At 43.3% G+C, this 18,323-nt stretch overlaps 1 protein-coding gene and 1 long non-coding RNA gene across 3 annotated transcripts; one reads left to right on the top strand and one right to left on the bottom strand.

The window, feature by feature from the left end:
* Positions 1 to 1,355: 1,355 nt before the first annotated feature.
* On the top strand, positions 1,356 to 12,127 carry GCSH (glycine cleavage system protein H). Of its 2 annotated transcripts, XM_043495260.1 has the most exons (6): positions 1,491 to 1,605; positions 2,047 to 2,186; positions 4,620 to 4,699; positions 5,883 to 5,946; positions 10,414 to 10,545; positions 11,824 to 12,127. In XM_043495260.1, exons 2-6 carry the CDS (start codon positions 2,147 to 2,149, stop codon positions 11,919 to 11,921), a joined length of 414 nt encoding a protein of 137 aa, XP_043351195.1. In that variant the 5' UTR covers positions 1,491 to 1,605; positions 2,047 to 2,146; the 3' UTR covers positions 11,922 to 12,127. The 2 variants fall into 2 exon arrangements, with proteins under 2 accessions (XP_038224015.1, XP_043351195.1); XM_038368087.2 differs by lacking the exon at positions 2,047 to 2,186 and having other exon boundaries at positions 1,356 to 1,605.
* Positions 3,805 to 4,066, bottom strand: LOC122456348. Its single transcript, XR_006275220.1, has 2 exons — positions 3,928 to 4,066; positions 3,805 to 3,890 (listed from the first exon to the last, which is right to left on the bottom strand). It is a non-coding gene; the product is annotated as an uncharacterized LOC122456348 (long non-coding RNA).
* Positions 12,128 to 18,323: the final 6,196 nt, after the last annotated feature.

Below are 18,323 nucleotides of genomic sequence, written 5' to 3'. Positions count from 1 at the left end.
CCCAACCCCCTCTCACACCCACTCCCCAGTTCTGTCCTTTTCCCACAGCCACACCCCCCCACAGCCCTCTCCTACAGCCCCCTCTCTCACAGCTCCCTCACATCTACTCCCCAATCTGTCCTTCTCCCACAGTCCCCCGCCCCCTCTCACACCCACTCCCCAGTTCTGTCCTCCCCCCACACCCTCCCTCTCTCTCACACACCCCCTCCCCTAACCCCCCTCTCGCAGGCCCCTCACACCCACTCCCCAGTTCTGTCCTCCCCCCACACCCTCCCTTTCTCTCTCTCACACCCCCCTCCCCTAACCCCCCTCTCGCAGCCCCCTCACACCCACTCCCCAGTTCTTTCTCCCAGAGCCCCCCCCACCCCTCTCACACCCACTCCCCAGTTCTGTCCTCCCCCCACACCCTCCCTCTCTCTCACACCCCCCTCCCCTAACCCCCCTCTCGCAGGCCCCTCACACCCACTCCCCAGTTCTGTCCTCCCCCCACACCCTCCCTTTCTCTCTCTCACACCCCCCTACCCTAACCCCCCTCTCGCAGCCCCCTCACACCCACTCCCCAGTTCTTTCTCCCAGAGCCCCCCCCACCCCTCTCACACCCACTCCCCAGTTCTGTCCTCCCCCCACACCCTCCCTCTCTCTCTCTCACACCCCCCTACCCTAACCCCCCTCTCGCAGCCCCCCTCACACCCACTCCCCAGTTCTTTCTCCCAGAGCCCCCCCCCACCCCTCTCACACCCACTCCCCAGTTCTGTCCTCCCCCCACACCCTCCCTCTCTCTCTCTCACACCCCCCTACCCTAACCCCCCTCTCGCAGCCCCCTCACACCCACTCCCCAGTTCTTTCTCCCAGAGCCCCCCCCACCCCTCTCACACCCACTCCCCAGTTCTGTCCTCCCCCCACACCCTCCCTCTCTCTCTCACACCCCCCTCCTCTAACCCCCCTCTCGCAGCCCCCTCACACCCACTCCCCAGTTCTTTCTCCCAGAGCCCCCCCCACCCCTCTCACACCCACTCCCCAGTTCTGTCCTCCCCCCACACCCTCCCTCTCTCTCACACACCCCCTCCCCTAACCCCCCTCTCGCAGGCCCCTCACACCCACTCCCCAGTTCTTTCTCCCAGAGCCCCCCCCACCCCTCTCACACCCACTCCCCAGTTCTGTCCTCCCCCCACACCCTCCCTTTCTCTCTCTCACACCCCCCTACCCTAACCCCCCTCTCGCAGCCCCCTCACACCCACTCCCCAGTTCTTTCTCCCAGAGCCCCCCCCCTCCTATCACAGCCCCCCACCCCCCTCACACCCACTCGCCAGTTCTCTCCCGCCCCCCCAACACGCCCCGCCCTTCCCCAGACGTACCCCCAGGGCGGATCGCGTCGGTTCGTCCCGCCCTCGGCTCCGCCCGCGGGGTCAGGCTCAGCGCGGCTCGGGAGGCGGCGGGGCCGGTGGGCGCGGCGGCTCGGGGCGGCAATGGCGGCGTTGCGAGCGCTGCGGAGGCTTGGGGCCAGCCTGGCTCCGCGCTGCCCCGGCCCCGTCCTCGCGCCCCGGCCGGGCTGGCCGCAAGCAGCCTGGGCCCGGAGCCTGGGCACCAGCGCGCTGCTGTGCGCGGGTGAGTGCGGCCGCGGGCAGCCGGGGATGGGAGCAGCGAGGGCGAGCTGCGGCGGGAGGCCGGGCCGGGGCCCCGGTGCGGGCGGGCGGGCGGGCGGGGCCGGGGGGCCTCCGAGTGCATGGACGGGGCCGGCCTTGGGAAGCGGGGAGTCTAATCCAGCACGCCGGACTCGCATTCCCACCCTCTGAATGCTGTAAATCTGCCTGCCTCATTCATCTGCAGAAAAGGGGATTTATGCCTAAAAATCGCGCATTTTTAAAGACGCAATTTTTAGTGAGGCACACAGTGGTCTTGGAGTCAAGTTAGCAAATCGTGTTCCCCTGTCGATAGCCCTGGTTTAAAAACAACACGTGGCCTCTTGCAAAATGCACAGCGAGCCGTTATTGTGGTCAGAGATGCCGTCTCTGCAGTACCAGACGTCTCACCTGTTTTTATCAATAGGTAATGCTTCAGTGGGGCTACTACAGGTGTAAGCACTAGGTGGACGTGGTGCAGCCATTTTCATCACTATGGCATAATCCGACCACTTGTTAGCATCGCTATGCGAGTGACCATGTGGTGCTTCCCGCTAATGTTGGCGAGTAAGAAATTTGCTAGTGTGTAGGAGGCCTTGGATGGTTTTACTTTACTATGCACACTGTGATGCAATAGAAGTTTAAATGTTTAACCAGATCTAAAAGAATGCATTGGCAGGCTTTTTTGTAGAGACAGGCACTGAACGTTGTTACATATTTACTGATAGCTGTCGTGTGTGTGTGTATATATATATATATATTAGGTGCTGATCCTGCAACTCTTACTCAGAGTAGATCCTTAGAGTCATCTAGCAGGTGTCAACAGGTGAAGTTTTGATGATGCACCAGCCAGTGTGGTTACAAGTTTAAGGTGAACGAATCACTCAATTTGCCTCTCAATGGACTATGTGAATTTAGAACTGAATGAGCTTTATGCAGGCACATTCACAAGGGTACAGGAGTCCGCTTGCATGGAGCTACTTGCAGGATCAGGACCCTGAACCCTGTCTATATTAGGAACTTGGACTATGTAACTATACTGATGTAGCTATGCTATACGCTGATTTGAACACCTAGTATAGATGTGCTGCACTGGTGCAAAACTGAGCCTGCAGCAGTCTGACTTACTCCACTTGTGCCTAATGTAGGATAGGTACTTTATCCGGTAAGACAAAAAGTGGGATACGTTTCTCCTTTTGACTTGATTTACCATGCTAAAAAAGACTTCTGGCAAACAGCGTATTACCCATGAAGTTCTTAATCAGAAGCAGGCTTATAGTTTAAGGCAGAGGTGGGCAAACGTCCTGCCTGGCCCTTGAGCTCCCAGCCAGGGAGGCTAGCCCTGGGCCCCTCCCCTGCTGTCCCCCCTCAGGGCAGGGGGTCAGGGTGCAGGACGGGTGTGGGGTGTGGCAGGGGGTTAGGATGCAGGAGGGGTGTGGGAGGTGGGCTCCGGCCTGGTGTGCACCGGGGTCAGGGCAGGCTCCTCGCTTGCCTGCCCTGCCCCCGCGCTGCTCCAGGAAGTGGATGGAACCTGGTGGCGGGGGGGCGGCCGGCCGCAGGGGTCTGTGTGTTGCCCTGGCTGTGCCTCCAGGCACCGTTCCCTGGGAGGGAACGGGGAACTGCGGGGAGGGGGTGGGAATGGAGGAGTAGAGGGGAAAAGGAGCAGACTGGAAGTTTAAGGAATAGGATTGTGGACCTGTTTCTTAAAAAGAGGTTAGGGATTAAAGGTCATGGAGAAGAGATGTCTTCAAATGGGATTCCAAGCGGGAGAATTAAGTATGAGGAGGTAGGGCATCTGGAACATCAGCATGGAAAATAGCACACTCTGGAGAGAATCAGAGTAGTATTTGTAGAAATGTGACTAGAATACATGCAGAACTATGAGTGAGAATTGCTGTGAAGTGATCAAACTTTAGCTGGGTCTTATATATAATTGTCTCTTAAGAATACAATTCTCTGGTGACCCGGCAGTAGTTGCACAACAATTATATAAATGTCCCAGAAATTGATCCTGCAACCTTTATTCCTGTGGGTAATCCTTACTTGCATGAGTAGTCTTATTAACTGTAATGAGTATAGGGTGCGAAATCAGGCCTCTTATCTGGATTTGGAGAATGAAATGCGTTCAGTAAAATATGGACAGTTTTGGGGATTCAGTGATCTTATTTCCATCTTTTAAAACAAAGTGAATTGTTGCAATAGTGAATAAGCAAAAAATAAATGTACTTAAAAACCATTATGGTTGAATTTCTGCAAGCTGAAATAATTTTTCTGCAAATACAGACTAACATGGCTGCTACTCTGAAACCTGCAAAGGGATAGTATGGCATCTCCATGTCATCTAAGAAAGTTAAAATATAGTGCATTGCATGAGGCACTGTGACAGTTCCAGTGTTACAGAAATGTCATTAGGGCTGGCTTTAGTGGGAATAATGTGGAGAATTGGCTTAATTAAACAATTCTGAATTTGAGGGAAAAACCTTTTAAAGTTGTATTAGATGCACGTAACAGTGAATAAAATTCTTAAACTGTCATTTTAATAATACAAACAAACTTTTTTTTCAACTAAATCCCATCTGGTGGTGCTTCATGCTGCATGCTTTGAGTTGGTAGCTTTAAATGTGGTTTCCTGTGGCATATTTATATTATCCAGGGCCGGATTTTGCCATCTATTATCAGGCCCCTACTCTGTCACTAAAGATGTAAATCAGGCAGTGTTTTTTTTTCTTTAAATGGATCTAAATGTTAATATATATTTTGGCATCTACAGGTAAATTATGTGATTCTGATGCACATTTCAACACCTAACATGTGGTCTGTATTAATATAAAGCATAATACCAGCACCTTCAAAAAGTGCCCCACACATCCACACCATAGTTAAACAATACTGTTCAAAGCCAAACTCAAGAGAAAAGTGTTTAGAACTTCCAGTATATTAGAGTATTTATAAAAGTAAAATGTCAATTTTTTCTGAAATATCAAGTCTGTTTCATTTTAGCCCGCAAATTCACCGACAAGCATGAGTGGATATCAGTTGAAAATGGTATTGGGACAGTAGGAATCAGCAATTTTGCACAGGTATTGATTTTGGGGGGGGGTGTCCTTCAATATTTACTTGTACATTCCTGCTTTTGTCCTTGATCTTTGGGTTGTTACCGTGTCCTTTATTATTGTTATTGCATATACTGTACACTGAAGCATATTATGGGCTTAGATCTCAAACTATTTTAAAGCACATTATGCCATATCAGCATTTGTGGATAATTTTTTGATCATGTTAGTTCTCCATTGGATTGACTTAGACTTGATGAACATCTTAGTTGTTAAATCAGAACAATAACAAATCAGATTTATTACTCTTACTATTTTAATCTTTTTTACTTTCTTTATAGGAACAATAGACTGCATAAGGAAACTATTGCATTGTGCATGTTTAGGTCAAATTCTGCTTTGATTTTTATCCTTTTGATTTAAGTGGAGTTGTGAACAGGAATAGAATTTGGTGCAGAGAAAATCTGTAATGTGCGTGATAGTCATTAGCATCCTCATCTGTGATGCTTACCAAAGAGATTGGACTATTAGCTTTCAAATCCTTGGTCCAGGGTATTTTTCTAACTCTAGTCCCTGTTATGACTGGCTAATTGGATGCTAGTTAAAGATGTGCATTAAAAACAAAACAACAAATCCAAAGAAACATGCCTAAACCTGCTAACAACCAAATGTGGGACGCTGATGTACAATATATGGGACAATGTCAGAAGCTTTGACTGTAGTGGGATTATTTGTTCTTTCTCATTGGAAAGATTAGGAGTCGGATATTGCATGGTCTTTCAAATGACACAAACAGGAAATGTTTCATGCTTTGAGGGTCAAATCTTAGTTCCCTGACATCACTGGGAGTTTTGCTGTTAGGACCCATTTTGGTTCTATAATGATCAACAAGAGTTCTGGCACATTGTGCCTGGAGGAATGATTTCTTTCTCATGGACTCATAACGGAGCCTTAAGCTTATTAAAACCCTAATATATGAACACATCTTGCAATTTAGAGGGCATGCGAAGCTAACTAGTTTGCAAGTTGTTTATCAGAAAACATGATTCCTGTTAAGTGTGCAGACTTTGAATAGGATGGGCACCAACATTAAGGAGAGGAATATAATTTTAGTCTAATCAGTTGTGTAGTTACAATCTTAAATCCCTCCCCCACATGCTCATTTAGCCTTTACTAGTATATATTCCTGATGCATTTGGTTTGTTTTTAGGAAGCATTAGGAGACATCGTTTATTGTAGTCTTCCGGAAATTGGGACAAAGTTGAACAAACAAGGTAAGTATTTTTATTTTAAGCTATTAAACTATTGCTATAATGATTCTTAGGTTTTAATATAAACTAACATTATGCCACTTCCTCAATTCTTGTTGTTTTTCATATAGTTGAACATTGTTTGTTTGATGATACCCTCGGATCCTGTAAAATTTAATTTCATTTATATAATTGCATACTTGTTGGATGTAAAATATGGATTGCTCACATTTTTAAGAGGGCTAAACGCCTTATTTCTAAACTCTGAATGTTAGAACACAGAAAATAGAGTTCTCAGATCTTGCTTAATGGGAGTACCTGCCTTTAAAATTGTAAAGAGACACTTAAAACCAGTTAAAAGAACAGGAGTACTTGTGTTCTTTTTGTGAATACAGACTAACATGGTTGCTACTCTGAAACCTTAAAACGAGTTGTTTAATTTAAATGTTTGCTTACATTTTTAATTATACAAATTTAAATAGCATTGCTACAATAAACTTTTAAAACTGTACAATTTTCCATATTGTGATTTGACAACCTGCCATTGCTTCTAGGTGGCTTATTTGTTACTGTTTTGCAAGTTTCAGAGTAGCAGCCGTTTTAGTCTGCATCCGCAAAAAGAACAGGAGTACTTGTGGCACCTTAGAGACTAACAAATTTATTAGAGCATAAGCTTTCATGGGCTACTTTATCGGATGCATAGAATGGAACATATAGTAAGAAGAGATAGATACACACATACATATAGAGAAGGTGGAAGTTGCCATACAAACTGTAAGAGGCTAATTAATTAAGATGAGCTATTATCAGCAGGAGAAAAAAAAACTGTTGTAGTGATAATCAAGACGGCCAATTTAGATAGTTGACAAGAAGGTGTGAGGATACTTAATATGGGGAAATAGATTCAATATGTGTAATGACCCAGCCGCTCCCAGTCTCTATTCAAACCCAAATTAATGGTATCTAGTGTGCATATTAATTCAAGCTCAGCAGTTTTTCGTTGGAATCTGTTTTTGAAACTTTTCTGTTGCAGAATTGCTACCCTTAAGTCTTTTATTGAGTGGCCAGAGAGGTTGAAGTGTTCTCCTACCAGTTTTTGAATGTTATGATTCCTGATGTCAGATTTGCGTCCATTTATTCTTATGTAGTGATTGTCTGGTTTGGCCAATGTACATGGCAGAGGGGCATTGCTGGCACATGGCATATATCACATTGGTAGATGTGCAGGTGAATGAGCCCTTGGTGGTGTGGCTAATGAGATTAGGTCTTACGATGGTGTCACTTGAATAAATATGTGGACAGAGTTGGCATTGGGCTTTGTTGCAAGGATAGGTTCCTGAGTTAGTGTTTTTGTTGTGTGGTTGCTGGAGAGTATTTGCTTCAGGTTGTGGGGCTGTCTGTAAGCAAGGACTGGTCTGTCTCCCAAGATCTCTGAGAGTGAGGGATCATTTTTCAGGATAGGTTGTAGATCTTTGATGATGTCCTGGAGAGGTTTTAGTTGGGGGCTGAAGGTGATGGCTAGTGGCATTCTGTTGTTTTCTTTGTTGGACCTGTCCTGTAGTAGGTGACTTCTGGGTACTCTTCTGGCTCTGTCAATCTGTTTTTTCACTTCAGCAGGGTATTGTAGTTTTAAGAATGCTTAATAGAGATCTTGTAGGTGTTTGTCTCTGTCTGAGGAATTGGAGCAAATGCGGTTGTATCTTTGAGCTTGGCTGTAGACAATGGATCGTGTGGTGTGTAGGATGGAAGCTGGAGGCATGTAGGTAAGAATAGCGGTCAGTAAGTTCCAGTATAGGAACACAGCAGCTGATGTGGTGCTTTACAAATTCAAAGCTTTGTACAAACCTTGACCCCTATGGCAAGTTACCAGAGCTGGAATTAGAATTTGATAGTTTCCAGCTTCCAGTTCCATGCTTGGCTCATGCTGCTTGTCAGTAATTTAATTATGTATTAAATTATTAAGAGTGTAATATCTTGTAAATCATTACAAAAGAGTGAGTGTTAGCAAGCAGAAGGAGGCTTTTCCTTTGTTTTCATAAGGAGTGCTGATGTTCTGGTACATGTTCCAGAAATCATTCTTGCTTAGAGACATAAATAATCCACTTGGACTACAGACGCAGGAAATTGCAAAACAAGATTACAAAGTGGGTAAAGCAGCAGGACCTCTATTCTGAAATCCTTATAGTGTAAAATGTCCCAAGCAGATTACTTAGCCACATCGTCTACACAAAGCTTGAATGGTAAATGCTGGAGAAAGGCCCTTTGCTTTTGGGTTCTAATTAACAAACTCAAAATTTTTGTTTTACTTTATAGTGAGAAAATTCATTCCTCCTACTTCCTATCTGCTCCACCACTTCTAATGCTGATTCTGCACTGTGCACATCTAATTCCAAACTCCCAGACCCATTTCATTCTGTGCTCGTACCAACCTGCTGTTCTGACAATTCCATGTTTCTCCAGACTGTTTCTCATTTCATTACAGTTTATGGCTGCTTTCAGTAGCATTGTCCCATCTGCCATTTTAATAACTGCATAAAAAATAAGGAAAAGGGGGTGAGCAATTCAATGGTACTGCTTCCTGATTCTGAATACTAAGGGATTTGTTCTTCTCCCAGTGCATGTACATTAGCTCCTGATGGTGTTTCTGAAAAAGTGCACTCTTAGGCCTTGTCTACACTACCAAGTTTTGTCAGCAAAAGTTATGCTGCCTTAATTAAAACTGCTGTTGCATATCAACACTGTGCTCCTTGTGTCGGCAGAGTGCATCCACAGTAGCAGCTCTAGCGTGGATACAGAGAGCAGTGCACTGTGGTAGCTATTTATTCTGCAAGTGGCCGCAGGGTGCTTTGGGAAGGGTTTGCAATGCCTCACGGCGAAGGTGCAGCGTCACATGATGCTCATTCTCAATCGCATCATTCTATGGGCATCCTAGTAGATTGTCAGCCACTTTTCAACTGAAGCGTTGCGGGAGGGAGAGGAGAGTGGTGTGCCTGGGATGGGGAGACAGCAGACTGACCGACTTATCCTGAGGCAAGGGGAAGGAGATGACCCCCACATCAGCCCCTGGCTCTGCTCAGCACCACAGTTTCTCCCCAAGCAGCCCGCTCTGGCTGCCTGTGGTTCCGAGATTCCCTCCTCATAGCCGTCTCAGCTGTGCATCCTGAGCAACTCTGTGAGAAATGTGCTGAGAAATGTCAAAGCAGCACAGCAGGCCCCTGTGTTCCTACTGCAGGACAGAACAGGAGCATTCCAGGGTAATGATCTGCTCTCCGTTCCCACAGCAACAGGCTCAGCTGTCAGATACCAAGAGCTTTGAAAGGGGAGGGGCACCTGCCTGCAGGGCAGCAGAGATCGAAACAGTGAGCAGAGCGGTCACAGCATTGCGGGATACTGGTGGAAGCCGGTTCTGTGGACAACACAAACAGCAATGTCTACACTGAGGCTTTGTCACTTTAACTTTTCCACAGAAAGCTTTATGCCTCTCATTGAGATGATTTGGTTTTGTCTGCAAAATAGCAGAGTTTTGCCACCAAAAGTAGCTGTGTGTGTGAACACCTCACCTGTTCTGTTGGCAAAAGGCAGCGTTTGCCAACCAAGCTTTGTAGTGTAGACAAGGCCTCAGCATGGTGGGAAATCAGAGTTCAGGAGACTAGTGCTTTGACTATTTTACTGGCCGACTTGTCGAGGTAAAGGCTAGTTAGCAGCTACTCTGAATGGATATTTATACTCTGCAGCAAAGGGCTGGATGTTGCTCCTGGTGCCTTGCCACTCGTTGCTGGTCAAAAGTTTTGCGGTAAAGCATTGCAAGTAGGCTTAGCAGAATTCAATGTTTGGGTTTTTTTTATATTTGACAGATAATGTTGATGTTTAAACACTTTCTTATTTTGATCTATTCAGTTTTGCACAATTACACAAAATTCTGGGTTTGAAGGTTTGTTGTATCAATTTAAATGTAAAATTGCAGAAAATTATGGGTGGTGGGTCAGAGGTAGCTATTTAATGACAGTAGATATCCTTAAATCAAATTCTAATAAGCTCTCAAGCAGCATTGGTCTTACCTTGCCTATCTGTACCTTTCAGTTATCGACAAAAATATTTTTTGTTTGTGTGCAATGAAATCAATGTTTGTTGACATTTTACAAATAAAAATTGAATTCTTCCAAGCCTAATTGTAAGTAAGGCACCAGCCCGCACAATGAGCTAAGTAACAAATTCCCATTCTTTGTGCAGTAGCAGGTAGTGTTATCCCTCGACTGCTCTTTCCTCCAGAGTACATAGTGCAAAAAGAAATTTCAAACTTGAAGCCTCTAGTCATTGTAATGAAACCAGGGCCTTATCTTCAGTCTGTCTGAAAGTCTCATCCTTTCTTCCTTGTTTTGGTTCTAGAGACTTATTAGGGCTGGGTCATCTTTAAAACCTTTATTTACGAAAGTAAATCATCAGTGCCCCCCCCCCCTTTTTTTTTTAAATGAACACAATCTTGTATTTCAGATGAGTTTGGTGCTCTGGAAAGTGTGAAGGCTGCTAGTGAACTCTATTCTCCTCTCACGGGAGAAGTAACTGAAATTAACACCACCCTTGCAGATAATCCAGGACTTGTCAATAAATCTTGTTATGAAGATGGTAAGAAGCTATTGTTTCACTTTCAAGGCATAAACGGCACTTCTCTGATTAAGATCCAGATGGTGTTTCTATCACAAGCAGATCTTCTGTTGTCCATATCTCAGATTAATTATTTGGAAGCTAAAAACGACACGGAGGGAACATGGCCTGGTTTACACCACAGAGTTAAGTCGACATAAGGCAGCTTATGTTGACCTAATTGTCAGTGTCTACTCTACTGCTTCGCTCCCGCTTGATGCAAGTGCCTTACTACACTGACATAACTCCACCTCCATGAGAGGCTTATGTTGGTGTAGTTAGGGCGACTCAGTAGCCATGTAGACACTGCGTTACTTAAATCAGTTGTTGGCTGTCATTCTTGTCAATTTCACAGTTTCCTGCTGGGGTTGTGAAATCAACCAGAGAGGCTGGAAAGCTCCCTACTGTGAACCCTATATCCAGCTTAAGCTGTCACCCCAGGGCGGGTGGAGGTCTCCAGCTAGAGCCTGGGCTCCCCTTTGGGGGCCACCCCCACTTCGAGCCGGGCAGTCACCTAGGACTACTCCCCCCCAGGGAGTGGGGAGCCAAGGGGGCAGCAGGCTTCTGAGCTGAGCCCGCTGCTCGAACGGAGCTGAGAGTCTGGGTGGCAGCCTGGCTTCCGGCAGGGGGTGGGGAGCTGAGCCCTGGGCTCCCTGCAGGGAGCAGAGCTGAGAGCTGAGATCCTGGGCTCTGAGCCCCGCACACTGCCCTTCTTAAGTCAGCAGAAATGCTTCTGGTGAGGACGCACACCACTGACAGAAGGAGGGTAGTGTGGACATAAACAACTGCAGTAACTACTGCAGTGGCTGTAAGTCCACCTAAAATAGGTCTGCTTAAGTTTGTAGTGTAGACATGCCTCATGTCTCTGAATATCTCCAGTTCCAATAAACCCCATAGTATGAAATTGTTAAACATTTTAGTCCTGTCTTCACTAGGAAATTGACCTGTTGTTTACAGCTTCCAGAAATCTTCAGAGCTAAATATACTGTGGTTCAGTTTAAACCTCCTTTTAAATAGCAAAGGAAGAACATATTTAGAATGGTTATATTTCCTTCTTTAAATTTAACAGATTTTTAAAAGCATCTGAAAATTGTTTTGCCCATACTAGATGACCAAGCCCTGAGTCCACTACAGTTTTAAAGAGCTGTAGGTACATGGGGATGAACTTAAAAAATTATTTCCTTAATGTTTGGATTTAGATGCCTTTATTTTAATAGGTCTAGTTAATTTTTTTTAAATGTAATTTAATTTTTCTTACAGGTTGGCTTATCAAGATGACTGTGGACAACCCTTCAGAACTTAATGAACTGATGAGTGAGGATGCGTATGAGAAATTTATAAAATCCATTGAGGACTGACCTGGAACACTAAAATAAACCACTATAAAACACTTACTTCAGCGTAGTTTGTCATAGATTAGTGATGTACAGAAGATCTGACAGTGGGCAGCTTAAAAAAATTGCATATTCCAGAAATTTTGGATAAAATTTCAAGACAAATATGCAGCCTCTGAATTGTGTTGTACTAAAGATCAATCCTGTGACAATAAGAGATTGCAGATGGGGGGGGGGGGGGGAGCTTAACATTTGCTCCCTTTTGCTAGTGATTTTTTTAGCCTACTAAACTTTAATTATGTAATTTTCAAAGTTTGGAATGTCATCTAGAGTAAAATAAATTTAGTTCGTAAAAATACACACTTAAAGCGTAGCATTGCAGTATGCAACAGTCTTAGCAGCAGCATGGTAACTGTGTTGCTTTTTTCAGCACCGTAGTTAGCTGTCCAAATACATTTACATAGCTAACAGGGTGTTGTGATAGAAAAGCTGCATCAGGTTTCAGGTGTGCATAGCAATATAATCTTTAAAAAGTTTAGTTTAGTTAAGATTTTCTACAGATAAGGCTACAGCCTTGCAGAAGACTAGATAACAGAAAATAAAAAAAACTGACTTTACCACTTATGTTTGCTGTTGTTTTGTACCATAACCCATTTTACATATTTTATATAAAGTTGGGTATCCCGTTTGGAACTTGCAAGATCAACCCGCCACTTGGGACTCAAAATACATGTAACCCTTCAAAGGCTCTGGATCTGTATATTCTAACTAGTCATTTGCGTGCTAGAATGACTAATATCTCATTGTAACACATACGTGATAGAAATACAGCCCTCTCTAATGCTTTAACACAATCTTATGCCCTTCTCAGGCAAAACCATGATCGGTTCATTGATAGGTGAAGAGGACCTGAAGTTTCAGTGAGAGGCCAGCTGTGCCCTATTATGTATACAAACTGAAGGATAAGTTCAATGTACTTCAAAAAAAAAAAAAACCCACAAAAACCTGATTTAGGATTGCAAGGGGGATGGGATAGATGGAAGTGATGTGAGTGAATGAATGATAGTCTCCTGTTGAAAGGTTTAATTTGGGAGGTGAGAAAAGGATACAAGCACAATTCGATAGAAGGACATTACCTATATATGTTGCTCTTCATATGAGTTCTAGAGCTGTTTGGATTTCATTGTTTTTTCTCTAACCCTTGTGCAGAAATATACTGAACTTTAACATGATTTTTAATAGAAGTAAATGCTTTCAACTGATGGTTGGGAAACAGCAGGTTCTACCCATTCTTGAATATGACCCAATTGGGAAATGGTTGCTGTGATCATATGTGAATGTTCAGGATCATGTATGACATCCTCTTCTGTATCCAACTGGCTTTTCTTCACTACACAAATGTAAAGCTTTTGGAAAGTGGGTAGGGAGTGCCATCATAAAAGGAATTAGTAACTGTTTAATATGTATTCAACTGCAATAGTACCACTTGTTATAACCAGTACTGCAAGATGGCAAAGAATGACGAGTTGTGCAGCCTGAGCCTAATATAAGTAGGCTGTGAAACATGTTCCCTACAAGTTTTAATTTGCCATGTCAGAATATCCTGGGTGTATTATTGTGAAGGGGTCTTGCTTGGGTGTACTACTGCTTTTGTTCCTGGAGTTCTGCAGGGAAATCCTTTCACTATGTAATCAGTCTTTCTGTTCATACTTCAGTGCTCCCTCATGGATGGCGCTGGCAGTGACATCTTTCATTAGATAGACAATTGTCTTGTCTTGTGTCTGACAAACTTTTAGCCCTGTATTATAAGGACTGTCCTAGGAGGCTGGATCTAAAATTCTTTACTTAAAACCTTTTTAGGTGATCCAGATACCAAAAAGCAAACTTCCTGATTCTTGATTACATCATCTTCAGCACATCTTAGTATAAAAACAAGAAGTTTGTCAAGAATAGGGATTCTATTACAGCCAGAGAAAGAATACCCAGTCTGTGTGTTTTCATACCTCAAACTGCATCTTGTAAGGACTGTTGCTGTCTTTCTTGTAGATCTGTAATGACTTTATAGAAAATTCTGTCCAAGAATCATGCCTTTGAAATAGTAACACTGTGCTAGACAACACTATCAACATGTACTTGAACTTAGGACTGCCTAAGACCTACTTTTTAGGAACTATTTGTTTTAAGCTTTCAAGTAGTATAAGTGAGAGAGAATGCCACTAAAGCCAATTGCTCTGAAATGAGTCATTTCCAGGAATATATGGAAATTACACAATCAATGTCCTGCTTCTAGGTAACTATTCATGAAAGGTTTTAGCTGGCAAACTATTATTTCATAGTTCAATCTTTCTTTACCTGGGATTTTTAGAGCATCTTGACTTTCAGCATGAACTGCAGTCACAGAGATGTCCATCTAGTGGCTTGATCACCTATCTGGGACTAAGGCATTCTATATTTTAATCCTAGCTCCTTGGCTGACTGTGTGACCTTGGGTAATTCATTTAATCTTTAGGCCTCAGTCTCACCATTTCTAAAATGGAACTACACACATAAGGGTATTGTGAGGATGTTAATGAATGTTGTCAGAGTGCTTTAAAAATGAAAAACCCATTATGCAAATACAAAGTATAACAACTGGGTCTCAGTGAGCCTACCTCATTGTTAACCCAAATCCACAACAGTCATAACCCATGTACTAAAGCAGTGTTTCCCAAACTCGGGACGGTGCTTGTTCAGGAAAAGCCCCTAGCGGGCCGGGCCGGTTTGTTTACTTGCTGCGTCTGCAGGTTTGGCCGATCGCGGCTCCCACTGGCCGCGGTTCGCTGCTGCAGGAAGCAGCGCGGGCTGAGGGATGTACCAGCTGCCACTTCCCACAGCCCCCATTAGCCTGGAGCCGCAAACTGCGGCCAATGGGAGCCGCGATCGGCCAAACCTATTGACGCGGCAAGTAAACAAACTGGCCCAGCCCGCCAGGGGCTTTCCCTGAACAAGCGGCCTCCCAAGTTTGGGAAACACTGTACTTAATGCAAGGTTTTAACTTGCATAAAAATTGAAGGCAGAGCAGAAGGACAGAATAAAATAATACTGAAATATATGGCTAATCAGGATTTACTAACACGAAGGGATTATATTCTGAGATACACATTACCTTTCTGTTATCTGCTTTTAATAAGTGGGAAGAAACATGCTACCATGTTTTGTGAATGACATCTCAAGTGTTCTGTTACAGGGGTGTCTATTACATTTTAGAAAACACTAAAAACAAATTACATACAGCAGTTTGTAGCCAAAGTCTATATACATTAGAATACTAAAGTCTAGTGTTATATAAGATTTAGAGATGGGAAGGACCCGTTAAATTGTCCAGACTATCCTGCTGCCAATACAATATGTCCATTGCCTTGTCTAGGTTATTATATGATTTCAGAGAACCCAGCACTTCCTTTGGAAGACTAGCTCAAATTCCTATTTCTGGACAGACTAGACGTCATTGTCCAAGTACATCATGCTATTAGAGCACAGTAATACTGTAGGTGTCATGTTGAAAGCTGTGCCTTGGAATATGTAATCTGTATACAGGTCTGACTGATTCTCTGGGCTTGTCTGGAAATCGAGTCAATAGCCAATAAACCAGATTTCTCCATGCCAGCTTTCTGAGAAACTTAGGTATGCTGGTCTTAGTGAAGTAAGCTTCATAAAGTGCTGATTTGACCAAAATGGAGGAGAGAGAGAAATGACTGGTGTTAGATCTGTCAGCACAAACTGATTTTTTTCATAGTGTCTAATTCTTTAAAAGGATATATATATATATATATATATATATATATATGCGCTTCACCAAATCTGTGAGTGTCCTACTAAAAAAGTCATTTTTACCAGAGCGTTATGAGACTGTTAGAAAAAAATGGTTAATCCCATAGTGGGTCTAAAGCTAGATCGAGGATATAATCCTGTTCCTGTTGAAAGCTAGGAATTTACCATTTACATCAATGGAAACAAGATCAGGCTCCTGTTCTGTACAGCTGTGTTCCCTGGAAAGTTCCCTACCATTCCCACGAAAGTTCTCCAGCTATTAGAAAGCACCAAGTCCCAGGATTTTCTGACAAGCTGCCCAGTCAATCTAAATTAACAAACTCTTGTTTGGTTGTCTTTAATACAATTCCTTGTATGCTCACGTATTCAGGCTCCATGGTGAACTTCCATTTAACCACATTATGTAATTATTCCAAAATATATTTATATTGCTGTGTATTTTTATCTCTTACTATTTACCCTCCATTTTGCTCTTTGACATGAAAAATTCATACCCCAGAACTGTTTTCTTTACACTTTCTTAAAAAAAAGGACTATGTAAGACATATGTTTAAAATTTATATATTCAACCTTCACATAACAAAACTCACAATCCAAAGAAGCAAGAAACTATTGCTTAGCTACTTCAATAGTTTTAGAACAGAAGGTGCTCTTGCATACAATATGATCAGCAATACTTAGGCACATTATGCTGAGTCAAGTGCAACAACCTGTAGGCACAAATATATACCAGTCACCAGCATGTGGCAACAGGCATGAAAATTGAACTTTCATCTACCAAACCTGTGACCTAGGAAAATCAGTTCCATTAGCTCAGAACCTAGGCACATACAAATAAGTTTAGAGACTAACAAATTTATTAGAGCATAAGCTTTTGTGAGCTACAGCTCACTTCATTGGATGCATTTGGTGGAAAAAACAGAGGGGAGATTTATATACACACACAGAACATGAAACAATAGGTTTATCATACACACTGTAAGGAGAGTGATCACTTAAGATAAGCCATCACCAGCAGTAGGGGGGGAAAAGGAGGAAAACCTTTCATGGTGACAAGCAAGGTAGGCTAATTCCAGCAGTTAACAAGAATATCTGAGGAACGGTGGGGTGGGGTGGGGTGGGGGGGAGAAATAACATGGGGAAATAGTTTTACTTTGTGTAATGACTCATCCATTCCCAGTCTCTATTCAAGCCTAAGCAAACAGGCTTGAATAGAGACTGGGAATGGATGAGTCATTACACAAAGTAAAACTATTTCCCCATGTTTCAGAGTAGCAGCTGTGTTAGTCTGTATTTGCAAAAAGAAAAGGAGTACTTGTGGCACCTTAGAGACTAACAAATTTATTAGAGCATAAGCTTTCGTCAGCTACAGCTCAAGCTCAAGCTGTAGCTCACGAAAGCTTATGCTCTAATAAATTTGTTAGTCTCTAAGGTGCCACAAGTACTCCTTTTCTATTTCCCCATGTTATTTCTCCCCCCCACCCCACCCCTCACTGTTCCTCAGATATTCTTGTTAACTGCTGGAATTAGCCTACCTTGCTTGTCACCATGAAAGGTTTTCCTCCTTTTCCCCCCTACTGCTGGTGATGGCTTATCTTAAGTGATCACTCTCCTTACAGTGTGTATGATAAACCTATTGTTTCATGTTCTGTGTGTGTATATAAATCTCCCCTCTGTTTTTTCCACCAAATGCATCCGATGAAGTGAGCTGTAGCTCACAAAAGCTTATGCTCTAATAAATGTGTTAGTCTCTAAGGTGCCACAAGTACTCCTTTTCTTTTTGAGAATACAGACTAACAGGGCTGCTACTCTGAAACAAATAAGTTTGACATTCCATCCACTAGAGGGCAATGGTGATTTATACACAAACCAGATTATGAAAGGATGGTTGATTTGCAGCCACAAAGATAGAACAAGTTTTTAGTCTAAAGCTTCCTTTCCTGCTTCAAAATAATGATTTGAAAATAAAAATAAATACACAACAATAGAAAGACAGACCAAATATCAGTGGTGGAAGAAAAGGAGTACTTGTGGCACCTTAGAGACTAACATTTATTTGAGCAAAAGCTTTCGTGAGCTACAGCTCACTTCATCGGATGCATTTTGCACTGGTGGAAGGTGACATAAATAAGTCTTATTCATTATAAAAAGGCAAATAAAGGCAAAATGCCAGTTCATGTTCCTTTGAGGGTCATTTTCAAAACCCCAGTCGTTCTTCAGATTGTAAAATATGCTAGAAGCGAGCCAAAAGACTCATATGAATGTCATCTCCCACAAAAACGGAAATATAGATAAAGGTACAAGTTTTTTTGTCTTAAAAGATCTCAAAAAGAGTTTAAACCTGGCCAGCAGAGGCTGGTTCGGCTGCGGCAGGGCATGGGGAAGCCCATATGTGATAGCTCCTCCAGCTGCCAATGTATAATTTTGCCCATTTTCTTCATGGAAGCTCCACTGGAAAACAGAGATAATTGGAACCTCAAGATCCTGTGTCTTTATTAATGCAGGTTTGTCATATACTCACAAATCTCTTCTAAACCAGAAGACTACAGCTTTCACAGCTACCGGGCTCCTTGACAAAGATGCCTTCTTCTTTCTTCTTCCCTTTTCAGCTCTGTT

The sequence above is a fragment of the Dermochelys coriacea genome, chromosome 12 (genome assembly GCF_009764565.3).
Source record: "Dermochelys coriacea isolate rDerCor1 chromosome 12, rDerCor1.pri.v4, whole genome shotgun sequence".
Classification (NCBI taxonomy): Eukaryota; Metazoa; Chordata; order Testudines; family Dermochelyidae; genus Dermochelys; species Dermochelys coriacea.
This window is presented reverse-complemented; position numbering and strand designations above follow the sequence as displayed.

Coding starts and splice junctions, on each gene's coding strand:
- GCSH (XM_038368087.2), top strand. CDS start 1,467: ATGGCGGCGTTGCGAGCGCTGCGGAGGCTTGGGGCCAGCCTGGCTCCG. Junction 1,606..4,619: donor CAGCGCGCTGCTGTGCGCGG/GTGAGTGCGGCC, acceptor GTTTCATTTTAG/CCCGCAAATTCACCGACAAG. Junction 4,700..5,882: donor GAATCAGCAATTTTGCACAG/GTATTGATTTTG, acceptor GTTTGTTTTTAG/GAAGCATTAGGAGACATCGT.